Source organism: Micromys minutus (genome assembly GCF_963924665.1).
Source record: "Micromys minutus genome assembly, chromosome: 10".
Classification (NCBI taxonomy): Eukaryota; Metazoa; Chordata; class Mammalia; order Rodentia; family Muridae; genus Micromys; species Micromys minutus.
The window spans coordinates 51162167-51187719 of record NC_137979.1 but is presented as its reverse complement, the minus strand read 5'-3'; the positions used below and the strand labels follow the sequence as shown (position 1 = coordinate 51187719).

The 25553-nt window shown below is 38.2% G+C and overlaps 1 protein-coding gene across 1 annotated transcript in view; it reads right to left on the bottom strand.

Moving 5' to 3' along the window:
* EFCAB3 (EF-hand calcium binding domain 3) overlaps positions 1-25553 on the bottom strand; it is a gene marked incomplete at both ends in the record, with an annotated part of 388991 nt that overhangs the window by 140667 nt on the left and 222771 nt on the right. Inside the window, 15 exons of the mRNA XM_080922461.1 lie at positions 942-1046; positions 1642-1695; positions 3279-3383; positions 4456-4509; positions 5800-5922; positions 7564-7665; positions 11078-11128; positions 11977-12081; positions 15498-15551; positions 18425-18526; positions 19534-19587; positions 20238-20342; positions 20903-20956; positions 21752-21853; positions 24284-24337. Of these exons, the coding sequence (XP_080778587.1) occupies positions 942-1046; positions 1642-1695; positions 3279-3383; positions 4456-4509; positions 5800-5922; positions 7564-7665; positions 11078-11128; positions 11977-12081; positions 15498-15551; positions 18425-18526; positions 19534-19587; positions 20238-20342; positions 20903-20956; positions 21752-21853; positions 24284-24337 (1224 nt within the window). The remainder of the gene's footprint in view (positions 1-941; positions 1047-1641; positions 1696-3278; positions 3384-4455; positions 4510-5799; positions 5923-7563; positions 7666-11077; positions 11129-11976; positions 12082-15497; positions 15552-18424; positions 18527-19533; positions 19588-20237; positions 20343-20902; positions 20957-21751; positions 21854-24283; positions 24338-25553) is intronic.

Below are 25553 nucleotides of genomic sequence, written 5' to 3'. Positions count from 1 at the left end.
ATGATAAATGGGATATTTATGCAGAAGGTTCTCCAAAGAATATGTCTGCATTAAATTAACATGGCCTGGGTTTTATTTTTTCACTCAAGTAAAAGTTTTAAGGTAAATCTCTCATTCCATATTCCTGACCAGAAATTATCAGACCAATTATTTGTCTTACTCACAGATAAGAACTCTACTCTCCTAGACTGAAACCTGTAAGTCCAGGTTTGAGATAAAAAAAAGTGATGTTTAAAACACATGCAGTAAGTTAATGAACTCATCCGTGAGAAAGGAGGGTGTGGAATAGACAGTAGACCTAGGTTAGAACTGTTTGTTACTCTAACTTAGGATGCTGTTTAAAATTGTTTTTCTTTATTGTAAGCAACACTAAGAACTCTGAACACACCAATTTATGTAACCTATATGGTAGATGTCTGAAATATTCTATTGCATTCTATGCAATTCCGTTAAGAACACTTCACTTAACTAACTGTTTGAGGGAAGGATGGATTAACCTCAGGAAAGGCAGAGAGGGAGAAAATTCTGGAATGATACAAACCCAAGAATATAGGGGGGCAATAAGAGAAAGAAGTCTTAGAGGTGCCAGGGTTGAGTACTTGGTATTTGGCTACAAGGATTCTGCACTGTACCACTGAGCAGTATCTCTCAACAGAGTGGCAGGTGTGGGAATTAGACTTCTTGGGAGAAACAGGGAACCAGTTCTGTCTCTTTGAACCATTTACTCCGGCTTCTACTTCCTGATCATCCTCTGACTTTATCTTATGCAGCATTTTTCCCCCATAGGGGAAGGAACTTGATTTTAGATTAATGGCAATAAAGTTAAAGACTTTTTTTTAACTTCAAATTCATATTTTTTCTATGCCTTTGAAACATCTATAAGACATTTCTCATAAATTGGTCCTGAATCCCACTCAACCCAAGCTGCTCTCAGCACTCACAGGTCTCTGGCAGTGTGTCTATTAGCTCCACGAATTCTTTCTCGGTGACCTCAATCCCCATGTTGTCTAAAAACGTATCCAGCTTATCGACATCAACAGTGGTTTCTAAGTAGAGGACAGGAAACAAATGCATTAAAAATGGATTGTAAAGCTATACTGTTCTAGCATGGCTTCTCTTTAATAACGGTCATGCACTTTATTATAATCTTAACAAATCACTTGTTTCCTGACATTGTTATGATGATTTTAAGGTAAGTACCAAACTTCCAGTGTTGCTCAATAAGCAGGAGAAAAAAATTCCCTCAATTTTTATACTGGACACAAATGTAAAAACAAAACCATCTTAAGGAAAGCTACCATCGACTGTTAAACAAGAATTATTTTTGTTGCACATACCTGAAAGTGATTGGTCTCTACTTTTGACCTAGATCTTTAGGTGAGAGACTTCACCCTTTGTTTTTTGTTTTTTGTTTGTTGGGCTTGGTTTTGTTGTTGTTGTTCTAGTTAAAAGAACAGATTCTCCTTGGGGCCCGAATGTGGGAGTATCCAAGGAAACCTCAACAGTTCCAGCACAGGAAAGTAATTGGAAGATGTAGACTCTACATTAGCACAAGTAAGAATACAGTAATACATAAAAAAAGGATGCTTCACTTCACAGTACACATAATGACCTTAAAGGTCTTTTGGTTTTGCTCCTTACCATCCATAGATGTTACACCCTTCAACAACCTTTTCTGAAAAACTTTTCCATCATCTGTAAAAGAAGGGTGGATTGGAAGAGTCACAAGGTAAGATACAACTTCTACTTCAGAGAAAACGGAATTGGAAAGCCTTTACCTCCCCCCCCAAAAAAAAATTCAAATATACACGGAGAATATACAAACCAAACACTTGGTCTCAATGGCACCTGAGTGAAATCAAACAAAAATGAGATGTCTACAGTCCCCCTTTGTTCCCATATTACAAATGAGGAAAGTGATCTCCTTAACTGCCACTTATGGGTGTTGAAATTATAACTTATCTGGAAGAAAATTTGATACATAAACAAAATACCTTCCATTTCACAACTAAGTCTCTAGAAACTTTAGGCTGTTTGTATGAATTTCTATATAGGAATTTATCTATAAGAGTATGAAGTTAAAAACAGACATATTTACAGACGGGGTGCTAGAGTAGATGTTTCCAAATTTTGACAGTAGGCACAGATTTAAGGAAGGACTGGCTATTGTTTTGCCTTTGCTTTTTTTTTCTTCTATTTCTTTTTTTTTCTTCTATTTCTTTTTTAATCTTATTTTATTTTTTAATTGAACAACTTTATTTAAAAAACAAAGATAAATGTACAGATTTTAAAAGCATTTTTGCATAAAAGTATATGAATACATTTTTTGTCAGTACTTGATTTTTTTAAAGGTTTGATAGTATGCATTAAAATCTTACTAGTTACAATGAGCATAAAGTACATGTAAAACAAGATGTAACCTGGAAATAGTCAAAGTTTTCTTGGTGTGTAAAGATTATCCTTTGCTTTTTTGTATTTCCAAGGTTTTCTATGGTCAGCACACATATTAACATGATGAAAAGTTATAAATAAATTTAATACAAAAAGAAATATTATCCATCAATTAATCAATCATTTCATGTCTTAAAAGCATGAAGAACAAATCCATAAAAAACTCTGTTTATCTTTGAGTTATGGGTTTGAATGATTATATACTTTGTGTTCCCCTGATTTCTTTTTAGTTTCATTTCCTTTAATAATAAAGCCAAGAACTCTATCTTTTTGTGGCCTGGGGTGGAAGTCAGTTGGTCAGAAGGCACTTGCCTTCAAACACAAATATCTAGCTGAATCTCCAGAACCTGTGAGATAGTCTGGCTAGCCATTGGAGTGAGCTCCAGACCACTGAGAGGCTGAGGATGGCATCTGAGGTTGTCCTCTGGTTTCTATGCACACATATGCATATGTGTGTGATACACAAACTACGCATGATTTTAAAAAAATCCAGCCTTTCTTAATACATAATAAATTTATGGCTAAGTACATATTTTATTCCTGCAGAACCATGCAACCACATTATTTAGCTTTTTTGTCCCCCTATTCTTGCTGTTTCTTTCCTCATCTCTACTTGCTTCTATTCCTTCTATTCCCTCCTTCTCTTTAAAAAACAAATATGTAAGGAATGTTGGTAACATATAGTTGAGAGATTTGATGATTTTTGAATTAAAATCTCATGAGATTTTATTGGTTATCACTAATAGGTTTTAACAGTTTTCAAGCATTTTTGTTTCAACAGAAAATCAGACTCCCTAACAAGCTCAGATGCTCCTCGTGATGCTTACCATCTACTGGCAGCATTTTCAGCAAGTTTTCTATTTCACTTGGATTGAGTTTAATACCATAGCTTTCCAAAACATCTTGAAGTCTTTTTGTATCAATTTTCTGCCCTTTAAAAGAAAAGGAAAAAATGGTTGGTGTATGGTAATTTTCGGATCTGAAATGATGAAAATGCTGACCCAGACTCATCCTCATGTTCATCCCCTCATGCATTCCCAAGGAAGCCAAACATATTTCTTGATTCTTGATTAAAAGAGAACATGGCCTTCTGAGCTTGTTGGCAAAAGGCATCCCAACCCAGAAGAAAATCACAGTCTAGAATGGGCCACTATGACAGGACCTCTGGTCTTCCTTCATTGCTGCTAGATGTGATTATGATGAAAGCTGGACTCACTTTAATCCTCTGAAATATCACCGTCATTGCTGTCACCACCACAGCCACCATCATCACCATCATCATAATATTGATACTTATGTAGATTCTAAACAAGAGCCAATTAACCTAAAAGATCACAGGGCCTAGAGGTGGTTGAGGCATCGAGCAAGAGTGGCGGCTGCGAGGAGGTAGAGGGCAAACCTTGGCAAAGAGGGGTAAGATGGGAGGGGCCAAAAGAAGCCAGAACTGGTATGGATGCTCAAGCCTGTGAGTCCAGCATGTGAGAGGCTGAGGCACAAGGATCTCAAGCCCGAGACCACCATGCCACTACACGGTAAGTTCAAGGCCATCCTGCGTTACATAGATTCTGTCTCAAGACAGTTGAAAAAGAGAAAAGGAGAGAGGGAAGGAGGGAGGCAGGGAAGGAGGGTGTATAAATGCAGTGCTGCTAGACCTCTCAGCTCATGGAAAGCTGATTTAACATTTCTGCTAAAATCCTAGTGAAAGTAAGCATGTTTTTGTCAGAAACCACAAAAAATATAATTTGTTTATTAAATATCACCATCTCTTTGTATGGCTGAACTCTAAATCAAAGCTAAAGGTATAGGAGAAATTGGATGCAAAAAAATTCATTATAAAATATCTTAAGGATGAGCATTAATAAACTTATGTTGGAATGGTGGGGGGTGGAAATCCAAGCACAGCACAACTGCATCATTAAAATAAAAACATCTCAATGACATCCTAGCCATGAAGACTTTGGCTTCCCTTATTATTAAAGTAAAAACATTGTAGTGATGTCCTACCTGTGAAGACTTTGGCTTCTCTCAGAACCCTCTTTACTTCTGGTTTATTGTTCTCTGTAAGACACAAACAGATCGGACAGGAATATGACACTGATGCCGTGAACATGGCGTTGAGCTAAGGAGTCATTTTGCTCAACTGCAAATTTGCTCAAAGAAACTTAGGTTTTTGCTGTGTCCTTGAAGAAGATGAAGAGATAAAATGGAAGTCCAAATGGTAACAATGAACAAGCACCTGCCCCAGATGGGACCAGTATGACACACCTATGAGGAAATCCTAAGTACAGACTAAGATAATCATCTACCACAAACAAGATAGTTCAAACAGAAACCATATTAAATAAGCAAGTATTCACAGAGAATTTTAAACTTTGAATAAAACTGTAACAATTATTGCTATTTACCAATCAAGAATACACACACATAAATGACCACACCCTAAGTCAGTGGTTCCCAACCTTCCTGATGCTGAGACCCTTTTATACAGTTCCTCCTGTTGTGGTGACCCCAACCATAAAATTATTTTCATTAGTATTTCATAATTGTAATTTTGCTATTGTTATGAGTGGTAATAATAAGTATCTAAGATGCACGATCTCTGTTATGCAACCCTCAAAGGGTTGCAACCTTTGCAGAACTGACCTAAGTGTACTTTGCAACCTGATCTAGATTTTGGTGTTTATGAATAGGAAAGTTGAGAAAAATATTTTCATTTTTTAATACTTTTTATGCATGTGTATCATGTACTGACCATAGTCAGTTTTACAGGTTTTAGTTAGAAATATTGATTTTAAGTTTATTTTTAAATGAGACTGAATAAAGCAAAGTTGTCTTTCACCTACAGGGAGAAAAGGGGCACAAAAATAAGTACTTTAAAAAGTACTCACTCTCCTTACTAATTAGAGACATTTAAGTTAAAGGCATTTTGGGGTCAGATGACTAAATGTCCACATCCTTGAGAGCAGGGGCTGGGGTAGTTAGCTCAGTAGTAAAGTCTTTACCTAGCGCAGATGTGAGCCTGGCTTTGCTCCCCAGTATCACCACCCCTGCCCTCAAACTGATAATACCAAATGCTGAAGGAGGTGAAGATAAACAGAACTCTTAATCCTGGTAGAGACAGGGCATTGGATGGTATGTCCGCATTTGGAAAACATCTGTCAACTTCTATAGATCTGAAGACTATGACACAGTATTTCCACTCTGAGACATTTACCGAGAGGAAAAGGAAGGACACATCCACACTGTCTGCACTGTGTCCCAGGAAGCTTCACATGTGATAGTGATGTGTATAAATCCTCTCCCTTGTCCCACATGCAGCCTTTGAGTTGGGGCTGATATTTTCCTTACCAAGAAACTGCAGGAACTCTAGTACGGTGGTCCCTCTGGTGATAATGTTTGGTGAGAGCAGAGCTATGCTGCTTTTTGCCTCCATGTCTGTTAGATGCTTAAATGTGGCTCTCAGCACTCCTGCTGTGGAAGAAGCTTAACCTAGAGAATGCAGGAAAACCAGAGCCTGTTCCGATCCCAATCCAGTGGCTAGCACTAACTCCTGCATGTGAAGGGTTCTAAAGATGGTTCTTAAGCCAACTCCAGATGTTATAGGTCAGAAGAGGCCCGGGCCATCCGATTCCCCACCTACTGAATTTCTAATTATAAAAAAGCAAAGACAATTGCTTTGTGCCACTTAGATCTTAGTCACCATCTTGCAGCATTAGAAAGCAGGACGGGCTTTCTAAAAGATCACACACCGTGTGACTTTACTGCACGGATATCCCTGTTAAGCAGAGCTAACGTGGGTTGGGGGGAAGGAGCACCATTTGCTTTTGGGTTTGGGTGGAGGTGGGTCAGAGTCTGAGGTCTTCCTCATGCACAAGTGCTAATGCCGTCTTGATGTTAAGATTGCAGGTGTGAGCATTCAGCCAAACTCAGCAACCATGCTGTTCAGGTCTGTATCAGTAATCTCATCCAATGTAACAAAAAATTAAGAGCCAGTGCTCTTAACCTCTGAGCCATCTTTCCAGTCCCATGGAAAAACTATTCTTTAAAGCAAGACATGTCACTAGAAGTAAAGAGATAAAAACAAAACAAAACTTCCTAATGGTAAGCAAATTTACTGAAATGAAATATGAAGTTTCCAGCTCACATGTATTAAAGTCCTTCAGACAAACAAACAGAAAGTACATGTACAGGAGAAAGCTCGGGTGTCATGTGTCTGAGATCCACTTGGGAGGTTGAAAACCTTGGCGTGTACAGCAAAACCACTGCAGTTCACATCATGTAGTCTTAGTGCGTGCTGGGGCTTTCCGGACAGCTTTCATTGTTGCTGTGTAGTGCGCCTATGCATACGGTGCAGAGCACCCACTGTGCGCAGAACCAGGGCTGCTCCTCAGTGAAACTAGCTCCATGATGCACACTCAGAATGCCTCAGGCTTGTTATGTGTGAGTTTGAGTTCCAACTTGACCTTCAGAAATCTTTAACCGTCACCACGTTTTGCGACCCCCCACAGTCATTTACACTTCCTCTAGTAGGGTCATAACCCACAGTTAGAAAGCTGTGCTTCATTTTATCCACCACAGACTTTCTCTGTGGGACCCACGTCAAAGTAAGAGAGAGAGACACGAGCACTGAGCGAGGAGGCTGCTGGCAGAACGGGTTTACTTCATTAGACTAAGAGAACACACACTGAGGTCATCCACTCGGAAGCTGGCCAAGGAGGGGATGGAAATCTGAGTATCACCAACCTCTCTACCTACTGTACCTGAGGAAAAAAAAAAATTGAGGCCAGATGGCCTGGTGCTCACCTTTATTCCCAGCACTGGGAGGCAGAGGTGGGTGGATCTCTATAAATTCCAGGCTAGCCTGGTTCACACAGTGACTGTCTCAAAAACGAGACAAAGAAAGAGTAAAAATGAGCTAGGTTGGAGGAATGCGGGGGCATGTCAGGGGGTACTTAAAATCCTCTAAAAAATGCTTAAAGCTGGCCAGACATAGGATGTACTCTTCCTTTGGGCCCAAGTTTTCAGAATGCCTTTTCGATGTAAGTACATATTAAAATAAGCTTTTATGATTAGCTTTTTCTGAGAGCTCCGTAATAGTCTAGCTTCTCTCACCATCAAGTTTCAGGTTCTTTTTCAGATCGTCAATCTCCCTTTGAGTGAGATTCATCCCCATATTTCCCAGAAGTATATCCATTTTACTGGAATCAACTGTCCCTTCATGTGGAAAGAGAGACAAACAAAAGTTAGTGTCCTTTAAGTGGGGAGAAAACATGCAATTCCAGAGGACTATGGCCTGTCACTTTTATTAAAACAAAACAAAAAAAAAAAAAAAAACTGGGATTAATGAGAACAGAGTAGCAGAATCTAGTAGAGAGCTGGAGTTTGTCAATCAAATTGATCTAATCATTGGGAAGAGACCCACCCCAGAAAGCTGGGCGTGACAAAGTTACAGCAAGATGGCAACTCGCCCAATGTTTCTAAATAATTTTGCTTTGCTTCTGTTGTGTTTATAATTAACTTTTAGTATATTAAGGATGCTGGGATTCCAGTACCATTTGAAAGCATCTTACTTTAAATTTTACTTACTTTTAAGTAAGTGAAAATATCAGCAGTAGTCAGATGGCCGATGGATCTACCCAAGATCATGGTTATTGCGTGTGGTGGGTCTCCCCACCCAGCTTCCCAGGGGTCTCGTTATTCTCATGTTCCTCCCCTTTCATCTTTTTAATAATATTTTACTTTTTAAATTTTGGCATAGTGGCAGATTAACAGGCTCTGCCACTGACTCATTTGACTCAAGGTATGGGAATTCTGATTTTTTATTGCTGTGAAACTTGGATTTTATCAATGTAATCCACCATATAAACAAACTCAAAGAAAAAAAACCACATGGTTATCTCACTAGATGCTGATAAAGCATTTGACAAAATCCAACACCACTTCATGTTAAAAGTCTTGGAAAGAACAGAAATCCAAGGCCCATACCTAAACATAATAAAAGCAATATACAGCAAACCAACAGCCAACATCAAACTTAACGGTGGGAAACTTGAAGCAATCCCATTAAAATCAGGGACTCGACAAGGCTGCCCACTCTCCCCCTACCTATTCAACATAGTACTGGAAGTCCTGGCCAGAGCAATTAGACAGCAAAAGAAAATCAAAGGGGTACAAATTGGAAAGGAAGAAGTAAAAACATCACTATTATGCAGATGACATGATAGTGTACTTAAGGGACCCCACAACTTCCACCAGAGAACTCCTACAGGTGATAAACAAGTTCAGCAAAGTGGCTGGATATAAAATTAACTCAAACAAATCAGTAGCCTTCCTATATTGACAGGACAAACATGTGGAGAAAGAAATTAGGGAAAAGATACCCTTCACAATAGTCACAAACAATATGAAATACCTTGGTGTGAGTCTAACTAAGCAAGTGAAGGACCTGTATGACAAGAACTTAAAACCTCTAAAGAAGGAAATCGAGGAAGATCTCAGAAAATGGAAAGATCTCCCATGCTCATGGATTGGAAGGATCAACATTTTAAAAATGGCCATCTTACCAAAAGCAATCTACAGATTCAATGCAATCCCCATCAAAATTCCAACCCAGTTCTTCACTGAGTTGGAAAGATCAATGTGCAATTTCATCTGGAATAACATAATAGCGAAATCCATCCTCAACAACAAGAAAACATCTGCGGGAATCACTATCCATGACCTCAAGCTATATTACAAGGCAACTGTGCTGACAACTGCATAGTACTGGTACAGAAATAGGCACATGGATCAATGGAATAGAATAGAAGATCCAGAAATGAGCCCTCACGTGTATGGTCACCTGATTTTTGACAAAGGATCTGTAAACATTCAATGGAAAAAGGACAGCCTATTCAACAAATGGTGTTGGTCCAACTGGCACTCAGCATACAGAAGAATGAAAATAGACCCTTTCTTATCTCCTTGTACAAAGCTCAAGTGTAAGTGGATCAACGATCTCAACATTAAACCAGATACACTGAAACTAATAGATGAGAAAGTAGGGAAAACCTTAGAACACATAGGCACAGGAGAAAATTTCCTGAACAAAACACCAGTGGCTCGAGCTCTAAGGTCAAAGATTGACAAATGGTACTTAATGAGATTGCAAAGTTTCTGTAAGGCTAAAGACACTGTCAAGAAAACAAAATGGCAGCCAACAGAGTGGGAAAAGATCTTTACCAACCCCACATCTGATAGAGACCTAATATCCAAGGTATAAAAAGTACTCAAAAAGCTAGACACCAGAGAATTAAACAACCCCATTAAAAATGGGGTACAGACTTAAACAAAAAGTTCTCAACTGAGGAATATCGAATGGCTGAGAAACATCTAAGGAAGTGCTCAACATCCTTAGCCATCAGGGAAATGCAAATCAAAACAACCCTGAGATTCCACCTCACACCAGTCAGATTGGCCAATATCCAAAACTCAGATGACAGCAAATGCTGGCGAGGATGCGGAGAAAGAGAAACACTTCTCTACTGCTGGTGGGGTTGTAAACTGATACAACCACTCTGGAAATCAGTCTGGCAGTTTCTCAGAAAAATGGACATAGTACTACCTGAAGACCCAGTTATTCGACTTCTGGGCATTTACCCCAGAGATTCTCCAACATACAACAAAGATACCTGCATCACAATGTTCATTGCAGCTCTATTTATAATAGCCTGAAACTGGAAAGAACCCAGATGTCCTTCAGTAGATGAATGGATACAAAAATTGTGGTACATTTACACAATGGAGTACTACTCAGCTATCAGAAACAATGACTTAACGAAATTCTTAAGAAAATGGTTGCATCCAGAGTATATCATCCTGAGTGAGATAACCCAGTCACAAAAGGACAGACATAATATGCAGTCACTGATAATGAAATACTAACCCCAGAAAGCTCTGAACACCCCAGAAACAACTCACAGATTGTGTGAAGTTCAACAAAAAAAGAATATATTTTAATTAAAATAGAACTGTATCACATCCCCCTTTCCTCCCTACAGCCTCTCCTAGTCTCTCTCCTATCCCCTCAAATTAATAGCCTCTTTCCTATATTATTGTTACATATATACATATGTGTATGTATATGTACCCACAAATACTTAATTACAATCTTAAAAATGTATTCATATACTTTTATGCAAAAATGCTGAAAATTTGTACATTTATCTTTGTTTTTTAAAATAAAGTAAAAAAAAAAAAAAAAGAAGGTGTCAGTCTCTCGGTCACAAGTCAGCTGAGGAAGGAGACACCTGGGGTGTGAAGGATGCTTGCCAAAAAAAAAAAAAAAAAGAAAAAAAAAAGAAACTTGGATTTTTATATTTCTTCCTCTGTCAAAGTCTGAAAAAGCTACATGAGGCACAGACAGTCTTTCCAAGTTACACAGAAAGAAATTATACATATATATATGTTATATATATATATATATATATATATATATATATATATATAATTAAAATAATCATGAATGTATGTGGTCATCTGAGTATTAGGTGGAGCTAATGTATTAATGGTTTAATACAAGGAAATGGCATAGGTGACAAGCATAGTGGTCCCAGAATCCTTTGCTTCACTCTGTGACCCCTCTTACCTTTAAGGAGCCTCATACCGTCCAGCAACCTTCTCATGTAGACCTTCTCATCTGTAGGGAAAATAACCTGCTCAGATCACAGAAGGGCAGCAGGGGGCTTTGAAACTTGTCCTCTTACAATGACTTTCTTTGTAAAGTGTTCAGGGCCTTTTCTGATTTACCAGTAAATAATGAAATTCTGTGGACTGTGTGAAATGTTCTAACTGTATTGACATGCCACAACACATAATTTTTCTTTTGTGGTACTTTCTCAGTTTCCTAGTAGACTACCCTCTACCTTCTTTTTTTCTCATGTACTGTTGGCTAAAAATTACATGGCTCAATGGAATAAAAATGAAAATACAACTGAACTTACACAATAGTATAGTATCTAATAGTGTATAGTGTATTATTATATACTAGTATAATTGTCAGTTTTCAAACTAAGAGTTAAAAGGCATCAATACCCTTTTAATGCATACAGATTTGTATCCCTTATCCAGATGTCTGAAAACAGAAGTCCCTTGGTCTTTTCTTGATTTGGAGATACTTCAATATACATAGTGAGATGTCTTGAGGATGAATGCAAATTAAAAATATAATTTATGTTTCTTATATAGCTTATATACCTAGGCTGAGAGTAGCTTTATGTAATGTTTTCAGCTGTCTAAATTTCAATTATGATCTATCATGTGAAGCCATGTGGACTTGTCCACTTGTGGTAGCACCTCGGCACTCAGAGGGTTTTAGGTATTGACTTTTGGATATTTGGATGAGGCTGACCAGGCTGTGCGATCATTTAAGATTATATAACATAGGCCACTTACTATTATTTGGCAAGCAAGCACACAGATATTTGTAGACATTTCCACAGTTTAACAATAAACTCTTGTGGATTATATTTTGGTCAAAGTACTTACCATCAACTGGCACGTTGTTGATTAGTTTAGAGAGCTCTGAGTCTGAAAGGTCTATTCCCATGTCTCGAAGAACTTTATTCACATTAGCGACATCAACTTCTCTTCCTACAAATGAAAGTGGTAACACATGGAAGAACTATTTAATTATTACTGATGATACGAGATCTTGCACTCAGTGCATAATAAAGGTAGGTAAGTCTTATCTGAGCATGTCTAGTTCTGGCAGAAAATGGAAGTGTTGGCTTTGACTTAGGTAACAAAGATATGAGTAGCAAAGTATTTTGTAATAGATTGTTGTAGTTTCTGCTTGTGAGAGCTTACCAGCAGGTGATATAACTTTATCTTTTTATTGTTACTATAGTAGGAGATATTTCTTTTCTTTTCTTACTAAATGCATTTGAATAATTTATAAAAAAAACTCCTCATGAGATTATAGGGCTTGCTAAAAGTATGGAACCACATAGTGTTATCAAAATATAGGTAAGCCAAAGTTAAGGTCTAGGAAACTGGACCAACATCATCTCATGTAAGAACAGTATGATCTGCATACACCTGCCAGTCTCTTGCAAATAAATTCACAGCATATCCAAACTTATGGGTTACAGCAAAAGGAGCCCTGAGGGAAATTTACAGCAATACATGTGTATATTAAGAAAGAAGTAATATTTCAAATAAACAAGCTAATGTTATATCTTAAGGAACTAGAAAAAGAAGAAACAAAACACAACCTTAGCAGAAGAAAATAAACAAATTTCATAAAGAAATAAATATAGCATAAAGAAGAAAACCAACATAAAATCCAGTAAAATTAAAAATTGTTGAAATGAGGTGTTGGGATAATTTTTGTGCACCATGTAAACGTTATCTTTGTATTATTCAAGCGTTGATTTTTGTGTCGGTGGAGAGTTGAGTACAGGCCAGACTGTGGTATTGTTATTTTTTTTTTTTGGATCATCACCTGCCTTAGAGTTTTATAAATATACACTGTCCTCACCTTCTGAGTGGTTTAATGAAGAGCTGACATCCTATAGCCAAGGTAGGAGAGGAAAGGAGAGACTTCTGGCCAGAGATAGAAACTATGGGAAGAATTGAGAGCTGAGGGATTTACCAGCCAGACATGGGAAGAAGTTGGGCACACTGGGACTTAGTGTGAGGTAATGGGCCACTTGGCAAACATAGACTAGAATAAATGGGTTAGTTAAGTTATACAAGCTAGTTGGGAAATAGCCTAAGCTATAGTGCCTAAGCTTCCATGAATATTACTGAGCCTCCATGTCATTATTGGGAGCTGGTGGGTCAAGCTGGTCTGACAATAATGAGAAAAGATAGTGGCTTAGGGATATCCACTCATCCTATTTTTTCAAGAACCAAACAAAACATTAGGTGTGTGGATGCAGTGAGGGTTAAGAGTTGTGGAAAGGCATGTACAAGAGTAAACGGTGCACAGAGTAGGTTCATTCAAGAATAAAGACTAGCCTTGTAAAACAAGCAATAGTTATTTGGGAATGGGAGAGAGCCATAGTCCTAAAATCTTGAGAAAGAATAAATTTCATGGACCGAAGAGATGAATAATGAAAATTAATAAAGAATCAGATATATTCAACCCCAATGACCAACAAATCTTTAAGATGAATGAAAGAGAAACAGGACAAAGAGTAACACCAACCGACAAAAGAATACTCAAGAGAGTCACAGGAATTAGCAGAAGTTGCTCAACTTTACCTGTCCTAGTTAGGGCTTTACTGCTGTGAACAGAAACCACGACCAAGGCAACTCTTTAACAACATTTAATTGGGGCTAGCTTACAGGTTCAGAGGTTCAGTCTGTTATCACCAAGGTGGGAACATGGCAGCAACCAGGCAGGCTTGGTGCAGGAGATGCTGAGAGTTCTACATCTTTATCTGAAGGCTGCTAGCAGAATACTAGCTTCCAGGCAGCTAGGACTAGGGTGTGAAAGCCCATGCCTACAATGTCACACTTACTTCAACAAGGCCACACCTTCTAATAGTGCCACTCCCTAGGCTGAGCATATACAAACCATCACAGTACCTTAGATATAAGTGATCTTGCTTGCAGCTCACCATCGGACTGAGCACAAGGACCCCAATAAAGGAGGTAGAGAAAGGTCTGAAGGAGCCGAAAGGATTTGCAACCCCATGGGAAGAACATTATCAACCAAGCAAACTCTCCAGAGCTCCCAGGGACTAAAACACCAACCAGTGAGTACCCATGGAGAGACCAATGAGTACACACGGAGAGACTCATGGCTCCAGTTGCAAATGTAGCAGATGATAGCATACTCTGGCACCAATGAGAGGAGAGGCCTTTGGTCCAGTGAAAGCTCATTTTCCCAGTGTAGGGGAATGCCAAGGTGTTGAGGTGGGAGTGGGAGCATCTTCATGGAACCAAGAGGGGTGGGGATGGGAGTGGGGGCGGTGCAAGAGGAACACTAAAACAACTCTAGAACCCATGGAATGTGGCCCAAGGGTTAGCACAACCACGATGGGTGTGCCTCAGAGTGGCAGAGCCCCGAGGACTATGTGTCCTGAGGACTTCATGTTCTTATAGAGCACAGACCTGCTTGTTGTCCCTGAGGTCATCACATCACCATAATCTATGAGTTGTGTGAAAACTCTGTAGTTTTCATATAGTTCCCCACTGGCACTTAAAATCATAGGGACTGTTCCCTTTCAGGCATTGCTGCTGGAGCAGATTAACGATTCAACTACCACCCTTAGAAAGAATTTGGGAGATATAGTTTGTTAGTGGAATTAGATTAAGATACTTTTGCTAGTGACTCTGATGTAGAAAACCTCAGGGAACAATTTGAAGTTCAGAAAGGCACTCTCTTGACAGCTGAGACAGAAACTTTGTGAGGTCAGGGAACAGTGGCAGCCTGGCAAGCAATGCTGAGGTGACTGTCTCACTAAAGCTGATCAAAGATGATTAACATCCTGTACCCATTTTTGTCCTCGCTTCCCGATACGATTTAATAAAGAATCGTTAATGAGTACATGTTCACCCTAAGGATTTAAAGTAGAAACGACTGGATGTATGTTTTTTTTTTAAATATAAAAGTTTAGATTTGTGGTTCTTTTAAGATATTTTTAAAATTACTTTTAAAGATAAATAATGAAATAACCAATCCTTTCTTTGTAACGGAATTGCAGCCTGCCAGTAAGAAAAACTGGCTGAGAAAATTACCCTGCTTGATTACACTTTGTTAATTTGTCACAAGTTGCTTAGTTACAAATGGATGTGGGTTCTTGGAGATAATTTGTTTTTCACATTTTTTAATCATAGTAAATAAACCATTTGAACATGTGAGGGTATGGGGGAACATGGTTTTCTACATATACTCATTGTAATTGTTCACTTAAAGAAAAATAGAATGTAACCCACATTGTGAATTTTGTATTGCTTGAAAGATGTTGCTGGGATATGTAAACTGTGGGAGAAAAAAATAAAGTTGTTGGAGCTTTGCTTCACTCACCAAATATGTTTGCTAACTTTCTTCTTACCTGTAATAGACTCTATTTTATCCACCAGTTTTCTCATGTCAACTTTCTTGTTGCCTGATAAGTTAACAGAGGGAACAATAATATAGACTCGGAAAACTACATCTCAGGAGATCCTTTATAGCTAAGATTAACTGTGAACCAAATAACCAGCAAAATAAATCTCACTAAACCAAAGGCTGACAATTAATAGTAGACAATAAAGATCCTCTAAAAAGGTTTGAACAAAAGGCAAATTGTGAAGGAAACTTATTCCACATGATGATTCAAATCATAACTCTAGTATAATAATAATAACTTAGCGGAAATCTTTAGTGATAGGACTGTATCCAGCTCAAGCATGACAAACATGGGTTCAGCAAGCCTTGCTCCTTTCTCCCATGTCAGATTACATCCTAAAGCCAGCCCTCAAGGTCTCTTCCCTTATTTGGCCACTTCCTTTTCCTGAGGCTGACTACCAAGGTCCAACTATCCAAGTATTTAAATCCAGCAATCAAAAGCCACCTCTGGCTCATGTCCAATTAAAATTAAACACCTCATCCTAACACAGAGTCTCCCCTGTACCTTTATAAACTGCCATTTGCCTAAGGGTCAGGTCTGTCTGCTCTCTCTCCAGAGCCACCCTTTGTCCTCTAGAACAAATCCCCCCCCCCCCTTCTCTCTCATCTACTTTTGTTCTTGTCTCCTATTTCTTACTGTCTCTCTGGGGCAAGTAAATCTCCTTCCTGCTGAGTACTTGGTCTTGGGGGTCCTGAGTCAATACTTTTCCCTTAACTTAGTATAAAAGTTAACAAATATCTACTTCTGGAAGTGTTGACTTGTGACTTTCTTGTAAAATTATATATATATTACTACAGTACCCATTGGAACCTTGAAACAAAAAAAGTAATATTTTATTTTTTATTTATTCATAAAAGTATGTTGTGGTCCTATTTTAAGTAGCTTTGCTTAGAGTTGAACAGTTCTTCCACCTTTATTTCTGGAAGTCATGGCTTTTTCAACGTTTGCAGAGACTGGTACCTTGTATCATCACACTCTGACAGACATGAAGAGGCAGATGCTGAGTAGGAATGTTTAGTAGGAGGCAGCAGGAATGACTTGGGACTTATTGACTGCTGGAGCCAGCTCCTTGGTATGAGGCTACGCATTAGCTCACTGTATCCTTTGCATTTATTTTAAGTTAAAATAATCAAGTTAAAATTATAATACTTTGTATAAAAATTTGAAAATGACACACATGTATAAGGAATAAGTGTTTCTCCTTTTTCTTCTCACACCTGTTGCTCTTTATTAATGAGTTAGTAAACTGCCTCTCAGAATGCTCATGGGTCTAAAATATATGCTATGTGTATTTTTACTCTTAAGAGTTGTTCTTATTGGGCTGGGGAGATGGCTCAGTGGTTAAGAGCACTGACTGCTCTTCCAGAGGTCTGGAGTTCAATTCCCAGCAAACACATGGTGACTCACAACCATCTGTAATGGGATCTGATACCCTCTTCTGGTGTCTGAAGACAAAGACAGTGTACTTACAAACATAAAATAAATAAACCTTAACAAAAGGGTTGTTCTTATCATTACTAATAATAGCTAATAATCTAATAACCAAATTAAGAATACCATTAATAATACTATCAATAATATTCACCTTCTCACCCTATTGGTCACAGAAGCAAGCTGCGGCTGTGGCTGGCTTTTCTGTGGTGCTGTAGATCCACCTCAGGCCTTCATGTTTGTCCAGCACACCCTATACTCACTGAGCCATATCTGTAGCCCCAGGACTTCCTTTTATTTTAAGATTTATTTATTTTATTTTAGATCTATGCATGTTTTTTTCCGGCATGTACATATGTGGACCACATGCATGACTGGTGCCTACAGAGGTCAGAAGAGTTGGGCCCCCAGAACTGAAGTTATGGATGGCTGTGAGGAGCCATGTGGGTGTTTGGAATGGAATCTGGGACTTCCCTGAGAGCCACAGGTGCTCTAGACCCTTGAGCTACTTCTCCACACCTCCACTTTTGTTTTCTAAGAAAGGGAAACAAAATGTCGCCCAGCCTGACCTCAAACTCACATTTTCCCACCAGGAAACAAGTTCCTACATTCCATGGTTACAGGTGTGCACCATCACAGCCAATTAGTGCACATTGAAGATTAGCAGCAGAATGTTGCTTTGTAACTTATTTGTTACAGTGACAAAATCTAAAAACAAAACAACAACAACAAAACCAAACCCGACTAGAAAGAAGAGATGTTGGATGGGAGGGAGGAAAATTTCAGAACCCATTAATGGTAGAATGAAGAACAGTGGAACAAACTGGATACATTGTATCACCATGAGTGAGATGTGGGCCAGTTAGAAAAATCAGGCTGCAGATCCTGTTTTTGTGAAACCAAACAATTCTTACCTCATCACTGGCATCCAGCCTCACTCTGGGATGCAGAGAGAGAGAGAAATTGATGGATTGTAAATTTTAAAAAAGTATCCATTTATCTAATCTAATCTAATATACTTTATGTATCTAATCTATCCTGTCTCTCTGTCTATCTATCTATCTATCTATCTATCTATCTATCTATCTATCTATCTATCTATCATCTATCTATTCTTAGCATGTCTTCAGGTAGTGTGCATGTACATGTGGATGTCAAAGGACAACTTCTGTGGGGTTTTTTCTCTCCTGCTACTATGTGTGTCTCCGAGGGTGAGTTTACATCCTCAGGGTTAGTGACAAGCACCTTTACCCCCTGAGCCGTCATGCCTGCTCAGATTATGGATTTGAAATGGATAAAAAATGACCTGTCTCATTTGTTTCATTAGAAGTTCTTTGGAAAGCTAGTAAAAATCTCTTTGGGGCTAGAAGAGAATTGAACCTCAAAGCAGCCATAGTTAATCAACTTCTATTTAAAATTGAACTTCTTACTCTACTCACCATCTTTCAGAGTATCAGTCACCAACTCAAGCTCTTCTTCTGTGAGCCTGATGTTCAGGGCTTTTAGAGTGTCATCCAGATTGTTCATAATAACCTTTCCCCCTGGTGAAGCCGAAAGAAGATAGAGAGTTGATTGGCTCTTGTGTGTTCTAAAGTGCACACATGTTATTATGTTAACTAACACACTTTAATATGTGTTTAAAAAGATAATATTTCCATAGTCTAGGGTAAGTGTCAATATTAAAAAATGAAAGAACAAAACTATATACAATAGGCTTTTAAAAATCCAGTCCAAAAGGTTAAGATCAGAGTTAGAATTTTAATCTATTTATTAAGAGTATCTCCACATGAGAAAGTGAGCCAGGGCAGAGATTATGTGAAAGCACCAATCAATAAAGTCCACAAAGAGAGATTTAATTAGTTTCCTAAATGGTTTCAGATTAGTTTCCCTCTTTCCTTTCTGGTGTTTTCTTTCTCTTCTCCTTCTTAGATATCCAATCAAGGTCCAAGAGTTATTTATTGAGTGTGTGTGTGTGTGTGTGTGTGTGTGTGTATTTCTGTGTATCACTCACACAGATATGTTTTTTATGGTGTGCAAGTGGATATCAGAGGACAATGTATGGAGGCCACTTATCTCTCTCCATTATGTGTTTACTGGACCTTGAATTCAGGTTGTTGGGCTTGGCAGTGTGTACCTTTACCCACCACTGAGCCATCTTGTCTACTCCCTTTCCTCTTATATTTCCTCTCCTTCCCCCATCCCTGGACTTCTTTGGTCCTGAGACAGAGCATCCCTGTGTGGTCTGGACTGCCTGGGACTCAATGTATAATCCAGGTCGGCATTAAACTTCCAGTGTCTCTTGTGCTCCCGCCTCCAGAGGGCGGGGATCATCGCCATAGCAACCACCATTGCTTTCTTCATCTCTATTCCTAGAACCTTTCTGTTGGGAAAGTTTGTAAAACACAAAACAGCAGAAAGCTTCCTCGTCGAATAGAAACTATTAACAGGAAAAATATTCTCCAAGATGCAAAATAAGTCTTTACATTGTACTAATGCAAATTCGACGGCAGAGGACGTTCAAACGCCTCTAGTTCTAGTTCCTACTCACGTTTATTATCCTTCACGTTTTTCAGCAGTCTGTTTTGAAACACCTTTCCATCATCTGGAAGAGAGGCAGAATTCAGCTCTTTAGAACCCCGACATGGAGTGCCATCAAAGCATTACGAATCACATGACTGTAGCAGGATGCACTTTAATGAGGTGCCATTAATATTGGGCACTCAAAGTCACACCACACTAATTCCTAATCATATCTATTTTTTAGTTATATAGTCATTTAAGAATTTAATTCTTCCATGCTTCAATAGAATAAGATCTATAGGGGCTAGAGAGATGGCTTAGTGGTTAAAAACTCGCTGTTTTTCCAGAGCACCCAGGTTCAATTCTAGCTCCCACATGGCAGCTCACAATTGTCTGTAACTCCAGTTCCAGAGGATCTGACATTCTCACACAGACATACATGCAGGCAAAACACACATGCACCTAAAATAAAAATAAATTATTTAAAAAAATACATAAAACACACTTCCTTTTTATTCTGTTGCTGTTCTAGTCTTCAAGTGGCAGTGTGTTAATGGCTCTCAAATGGTGTCTGAAGAGGTAATGGCAGTTTACTGTCAAGTCAAAAGTGCCTTAGCAGTGACTTATGGAACTTTTGTAAAGATTCACTGAGCCAAGTTCCCTTGTAAGGTATCTGTTACTTCGAGATGTGTAGTGTGACTTATGTGGCATGAGACATGTAGCTTGACTTACCATCAGTGGGCAATGTTTTCAAGAGTTTCTTCAATTCCATGTCTGAAAGCTCAATCCCCAAATATTTAAGTGTACTTTTTAGGTCATTAGGGTCAATTTTTTCTCCTTTAAAAAGATGGAAATCCATAGATAAAATATTAGGGAATAATAAAATTATTTTTAATTACCTACAAATGTGTTTCTGCTACAACTCTTCTAATACAAGTATGAAAGAGAAAGAGATGTGAACTCTTTCAGTAGAAGTATTATATTTTATGAATTTAAAACACAATCTATCTCTTAGCATTTGTAGATCATAATAAAATGCACAATTAAAAATAGAATATATTTCTTCTATTTTGTTAGAACTTTATATTGTTTGTAAGACATTATTTACATCTTTTAAAATGCTTTATTTTCTTATTAACTATATAGTTCTGAGGTTGGTAAACAATGATACCAGTTTATTGGAAAAAAGTAGAAAAGAAAGTAAGACATTATCAAAAATAGACTTGATTTACTTTTATAAAATAAGAAAATAAATTTGTGGGCCAGTGATATATTTTCTCAAGAGAACTATTAAAAATACATATACTTATAAACTATTTTCACACCTTAGGAAATACTATTAAAAGATGAAGTGTGAAACATAATTTGTTTAAAAATAATTCATGACAAATTCTTACCAGTAAAAGCTTTTATTTCTTCTTGCAACATTTTCAGAGATACTTTATTATCAGCTATAATGAAAAAACATAACTTGAAGCTCAAAATATGATACAAAATAACTTATGAGCACTTTCCCTTCTCCTAAGATAATAATCTAAAGCCATGTCCCAATAAATTACAGCAGGGGGGTCTTCCTAGAGGTCTTCCTGACCATGTCATTAGCACTCAGGACTTCTCAAGTGCTCTTCAAGTGGCATTGTCTTCCCTGGTACTACTATTTTCTCTAGAAAAACCTCATTTATTTCTTCATTTCTAAAGCTAAATGACAATAAAACAAAAGGCTCATATGTCAGTGGATCTAGGCTTATGGCACAGAGCCGCATTCCCTGTACTCGGGAGGTGGCAGTGAGGTTCAGAGTTCTGGGGCTGCCTGGGTTGCATAAAATTATGGTTAGTTTTGTCAACTTGACACAAGCTAGAGTTTCTGGAGAGAGGAACCTTATCTGAGAAAAAGCCTCCATTAGATTGCCTATAGGTGAGTCTGTAGGCATTTTCTTTATTAATGGTTGATGTGGGAGGGCCCAGTCTTGGCCAATTCATCCTGGGTGATATAAGAAAGTGGACAGAGCAGACCATGAGGAGCAAGCCAGTAAGCAGGATTCCTTCATGGCCTCTCCTTCCATGGTCCTGGCCCTGACTTCCCTTGTTATGGACTATAAGCTATAATATGAAATAAACCCTTTCTTCCCCAAATTGCTTCTGGCCATAGTATTTTATCAGAGCAGTAGAAACATAACTAACACACACAAGCTTTAAATAGCAGGATCATGATAATAAATAAAGCCAGTAGCATCCAACACACTCACCACCAATGGGCAGATTGCTTAACAGATCTTCCAGTTCTTTGTTGGAGAGCTTGACTCCCATGCTGTCTAGAAAGTTTTCTAGATTTTTTACGTTGATATTCTCTACTCAGAAAAAGACAGAGCCATGAGAAGAAAATTATTAACTGAAAATTGTAGTTTCCAAAGGGGTTTGTTTCTAGAGACATACTCCCTTTGAAAATCCGAGGGAAGCTATAGATCTGATCTTACATCTCCACAGATCTCATTTATTTATTTATAAACTGCATTAAGATCTTAGAGATGGTTGGGCTGGAGAGATGGCTCAGCCGTTAAAGGCTAGGCTCACAACCAAAAATATAAGATCTTAGAGATGGGCTAAGACCCAACAGTAGGTTTCACAAATGCTCATGAAATCTATCTTGTTGCATATGGAAAGAAATGCTCTGGATCATGATTTTGCTTTTCACATACAAGCAACACTTTATTGAATAAAACATGTAAGGAATGTAGTATTATATATGGTTTAAATAAGTTGGGATCTAAGATACTTTTACTTCATGCATTTATCAAATATTTCCTATTTGTTTTACTCTGCAACAATATGACATGTATCAATCTATAATGGTCATCCACACTTTGCTTTTTAGATTTACTTTCATTTTATGTGCATTGGTGTTTTGTCTGTATGAGGGTGTCTAGTCCCTTGGGGTTGAGTTACAGTCTGTTGTGAGCCTTCATGTTTGTACTGGAAATTGAACATGGGTCCTCTGGAAGAATAGTCAGTGTTCTTAACCACTGAACCGTCTCTCCAGCCCCACATACTTTGATTTTTATAGTATAACAATATACCATGGGACTCATGTATATTAGTATAAATAACCATTAAAGCCCCAGATTCCTTTTGGACCATCTGGAAACTCCTATGGATTGCCTCAGTCATAGGTCACATAAATGGTACATTAACTCACTAGGGTAACATAATGTTTTTCATAATTTGCTTTAAATATTTGCTCAATTTATATTCAAGTCAGAGGAAAATCTTAGATTTGGAAAAGAATTTGTGCACAAGTTGGCATATCATTCCTTGGTTCCTAACTATCCCATAGGATTCTCATGTGGATAGAGGACAGACAAGACTCACTTAGGCTGTAATTCCTGTGCTGTGAACAAACTCCTGATTCTCATCACTCATACCGGTTTGGGTGTGGCTTTGCCTGTAACATGCACACCTGTCACCTAGATTTGGATAGCCCTTTTGTGACTTAAGACAGGTTTGCTTACATGCATTTATAACTTTGAGATCTTTGAAGAAATTGTAATTGTAAATGTAGCATTTCATGGCTGTTGCTGAGCTACTTGAGATGTGATTGAGTAAAGTTTAAAAACCTCAGCAGCAGCCTTAGAGGGATCCACATTTTGTGTTTGCTAAGGAAACCACACTGGAGCTAGGGTCAAGATAAGACTAGAAAAGCAAGAGAAGGTCAGAGAAAGCTGAGCCTGCAATCTCTTCAAGTCTTCCCAGCAAAGTCCCAGCTGTGCTGGGAAGTGGGATCTGAGACTGAAAACGGACATTGTATAGACAGACTTGCTGTCTTGGTCAAGTCTACATAGTTACCTCATCAATGTTTATTTTGGGTCTTAGGTAACAGAATCCACACTCAATTTTTAATTTTTTTGTTTTGTTTCCTTATACCTCTAAAGCATTTCTGAAATTTCTAAGTAGTTTAACATGAAACGTTGTTTTCTCAGTTCCTAGGAGCCATCTGAACAGTAAGTTTGACTGCACACCTTGCACTCAAACCTGAGCTACAGGAGCATGTCTCTGTGTCAGTAAACCTCCTCACATGCCACACTCCCTGCTGCTACAGCATTCTCAAGAGCCTCTCCTACATGTGTTTCAGTTCTCACCAGTATATATTGGCTGGCCCCATAGTTCCTTCCAGAATGAATCACTTCCCTACTTAGTGGAGCTAGCTCCTTCCCGGTTGGGGTTGGTTGAAGCTGACATTTGACTGTGTGCATAGTAGCCGAGAAGGAAAGGAGTCTTTCAAGGCAGTTTGCCCTGAATGAGGCTTCTGCATGGTTTGTGGGAAAGGAAAAGAATTATCTATCCTCTAATTTGGATAAATTTATAAAGCAGAAGTTTTGGGGGGGGGGACTGAAGTCATCTTTTCCTTTTGAGACAGTGTCTTGCCATGTAGTCCAAGTCAGTATGAAATTTATAATCCTCCTGCCTCTGCCTCCCAAATGCTGAGATTACAAGAATGTGCCACCATATTCAGCTTCAATTATGAAGATTTTGAACAATATTTCTGTTTTTCCTTATTGTGTTAACCAAGAGATGATATCTGTGAAAATTATTTTAGAAAATAAATATATTTCTGCCAAGAGATAACACTAAAATGTTATTACCAAGCGTCTAATTGTAAGTCCAATTTAAGCAGAGGTTTATAAAAGGAAGCAAATCAACAGGATCACCACAGCAATTAAGGCCAATGGTGAAGCATATAATAGAATCAATAAAAAGCCTTAGGTGGCCAGGTTCCTGCTCACCTGTAATGGCCTTCACCTTTTCCATCACTTTCTGCAGACTGGCGTTCCCGTTTGCTGTAAGTGTTTAACAGAAACATACAAACAAGAGTGTGAGCTCAGAAAACAGGTAATGGACATAATAAAATCAGCCATTTTTCAACTTGCATTATAATTCTGGCACGTCTTAAGCTTTTGGGGATTTTTAGGAATTATGCCATATTAAGAATATGTGTTGGAAACTTGTAATTTCCAGTGAAGTGGCTCAGCAGGTAAAGGCACTTGTCACCAAGCCTGAAGAGCTAAGTTCTATCTCTGCAACTCACACTGTGGAAAAAGAGAACTGACTTTCTCCAAGCTGTCCCCTGATTTCCATGCATGTGCCATAGCATGTGTGGTCAATCCTTCCCAATATTTTAAACACCTTATAATCATTCTAATTTGAATTACTTAATTAATTTTGAGTCTTGGAGAGGTAGCCGAGGTAGCTACCCAGGTACCTACAGACTCTGGTAGGTGCTGTGCCCTGGTTTTCATACCTAGGTCGTTTGACAGGAACTGCCTAGCTCCAGTTCAAACCCAGTCTCTCTTGATCCCTGAGAGACAATAGGGAGGACACAAACACCAGCTGTCAACCTGTCCCTAGGCAGGGCCAGCAATAAGGCTACAGAGAGAGATAAAGGGAATATGAAAAGGAAAAGAGAAAAGCCATTACCTTGTCTTGCAGATGCTAAGAACATATACTTAAATTATAATTATGGGATGCTAAAGCACCTCCGGAAAACTCATATCTGATAAAAATTCTTAAGAAGCACAACCTATAGAACCATCATACAAAAATAAGCAGCTTTTCTATATGCCAACAACGAACATTTCTCAGAAAAAAATCAGGAAAACAATCCTACCCACCATCCCAATCCACACTCTCCCCAAATGTACAGGAATCCCACCAATGAGTTGAAAGGTCTTTACAATGAAAACCATACAATAGTGAAGGAAAAAAACCTGAGGATACTTGCATATGGAAAGTCCTCTTACGTTTTATGTAGGAACAGAACTAAGATTATGAAAATTACTACATTAGTGAAATCAGCCTGCATGCTCAATATAATTACTATTCAAGTTCCAATGAAATTATTCGCAGAAATAGAGTAATAATCCTAAAATCCATATGGATACAAAAGACCCCAAATAGATAAGAAATCTTGAGAAAAATGCAATGATGATTTTAGTTTGTACTACAGAATCATAGCAACAAAATATCTATTGGCAGAAAAACAGATACATAGACAAA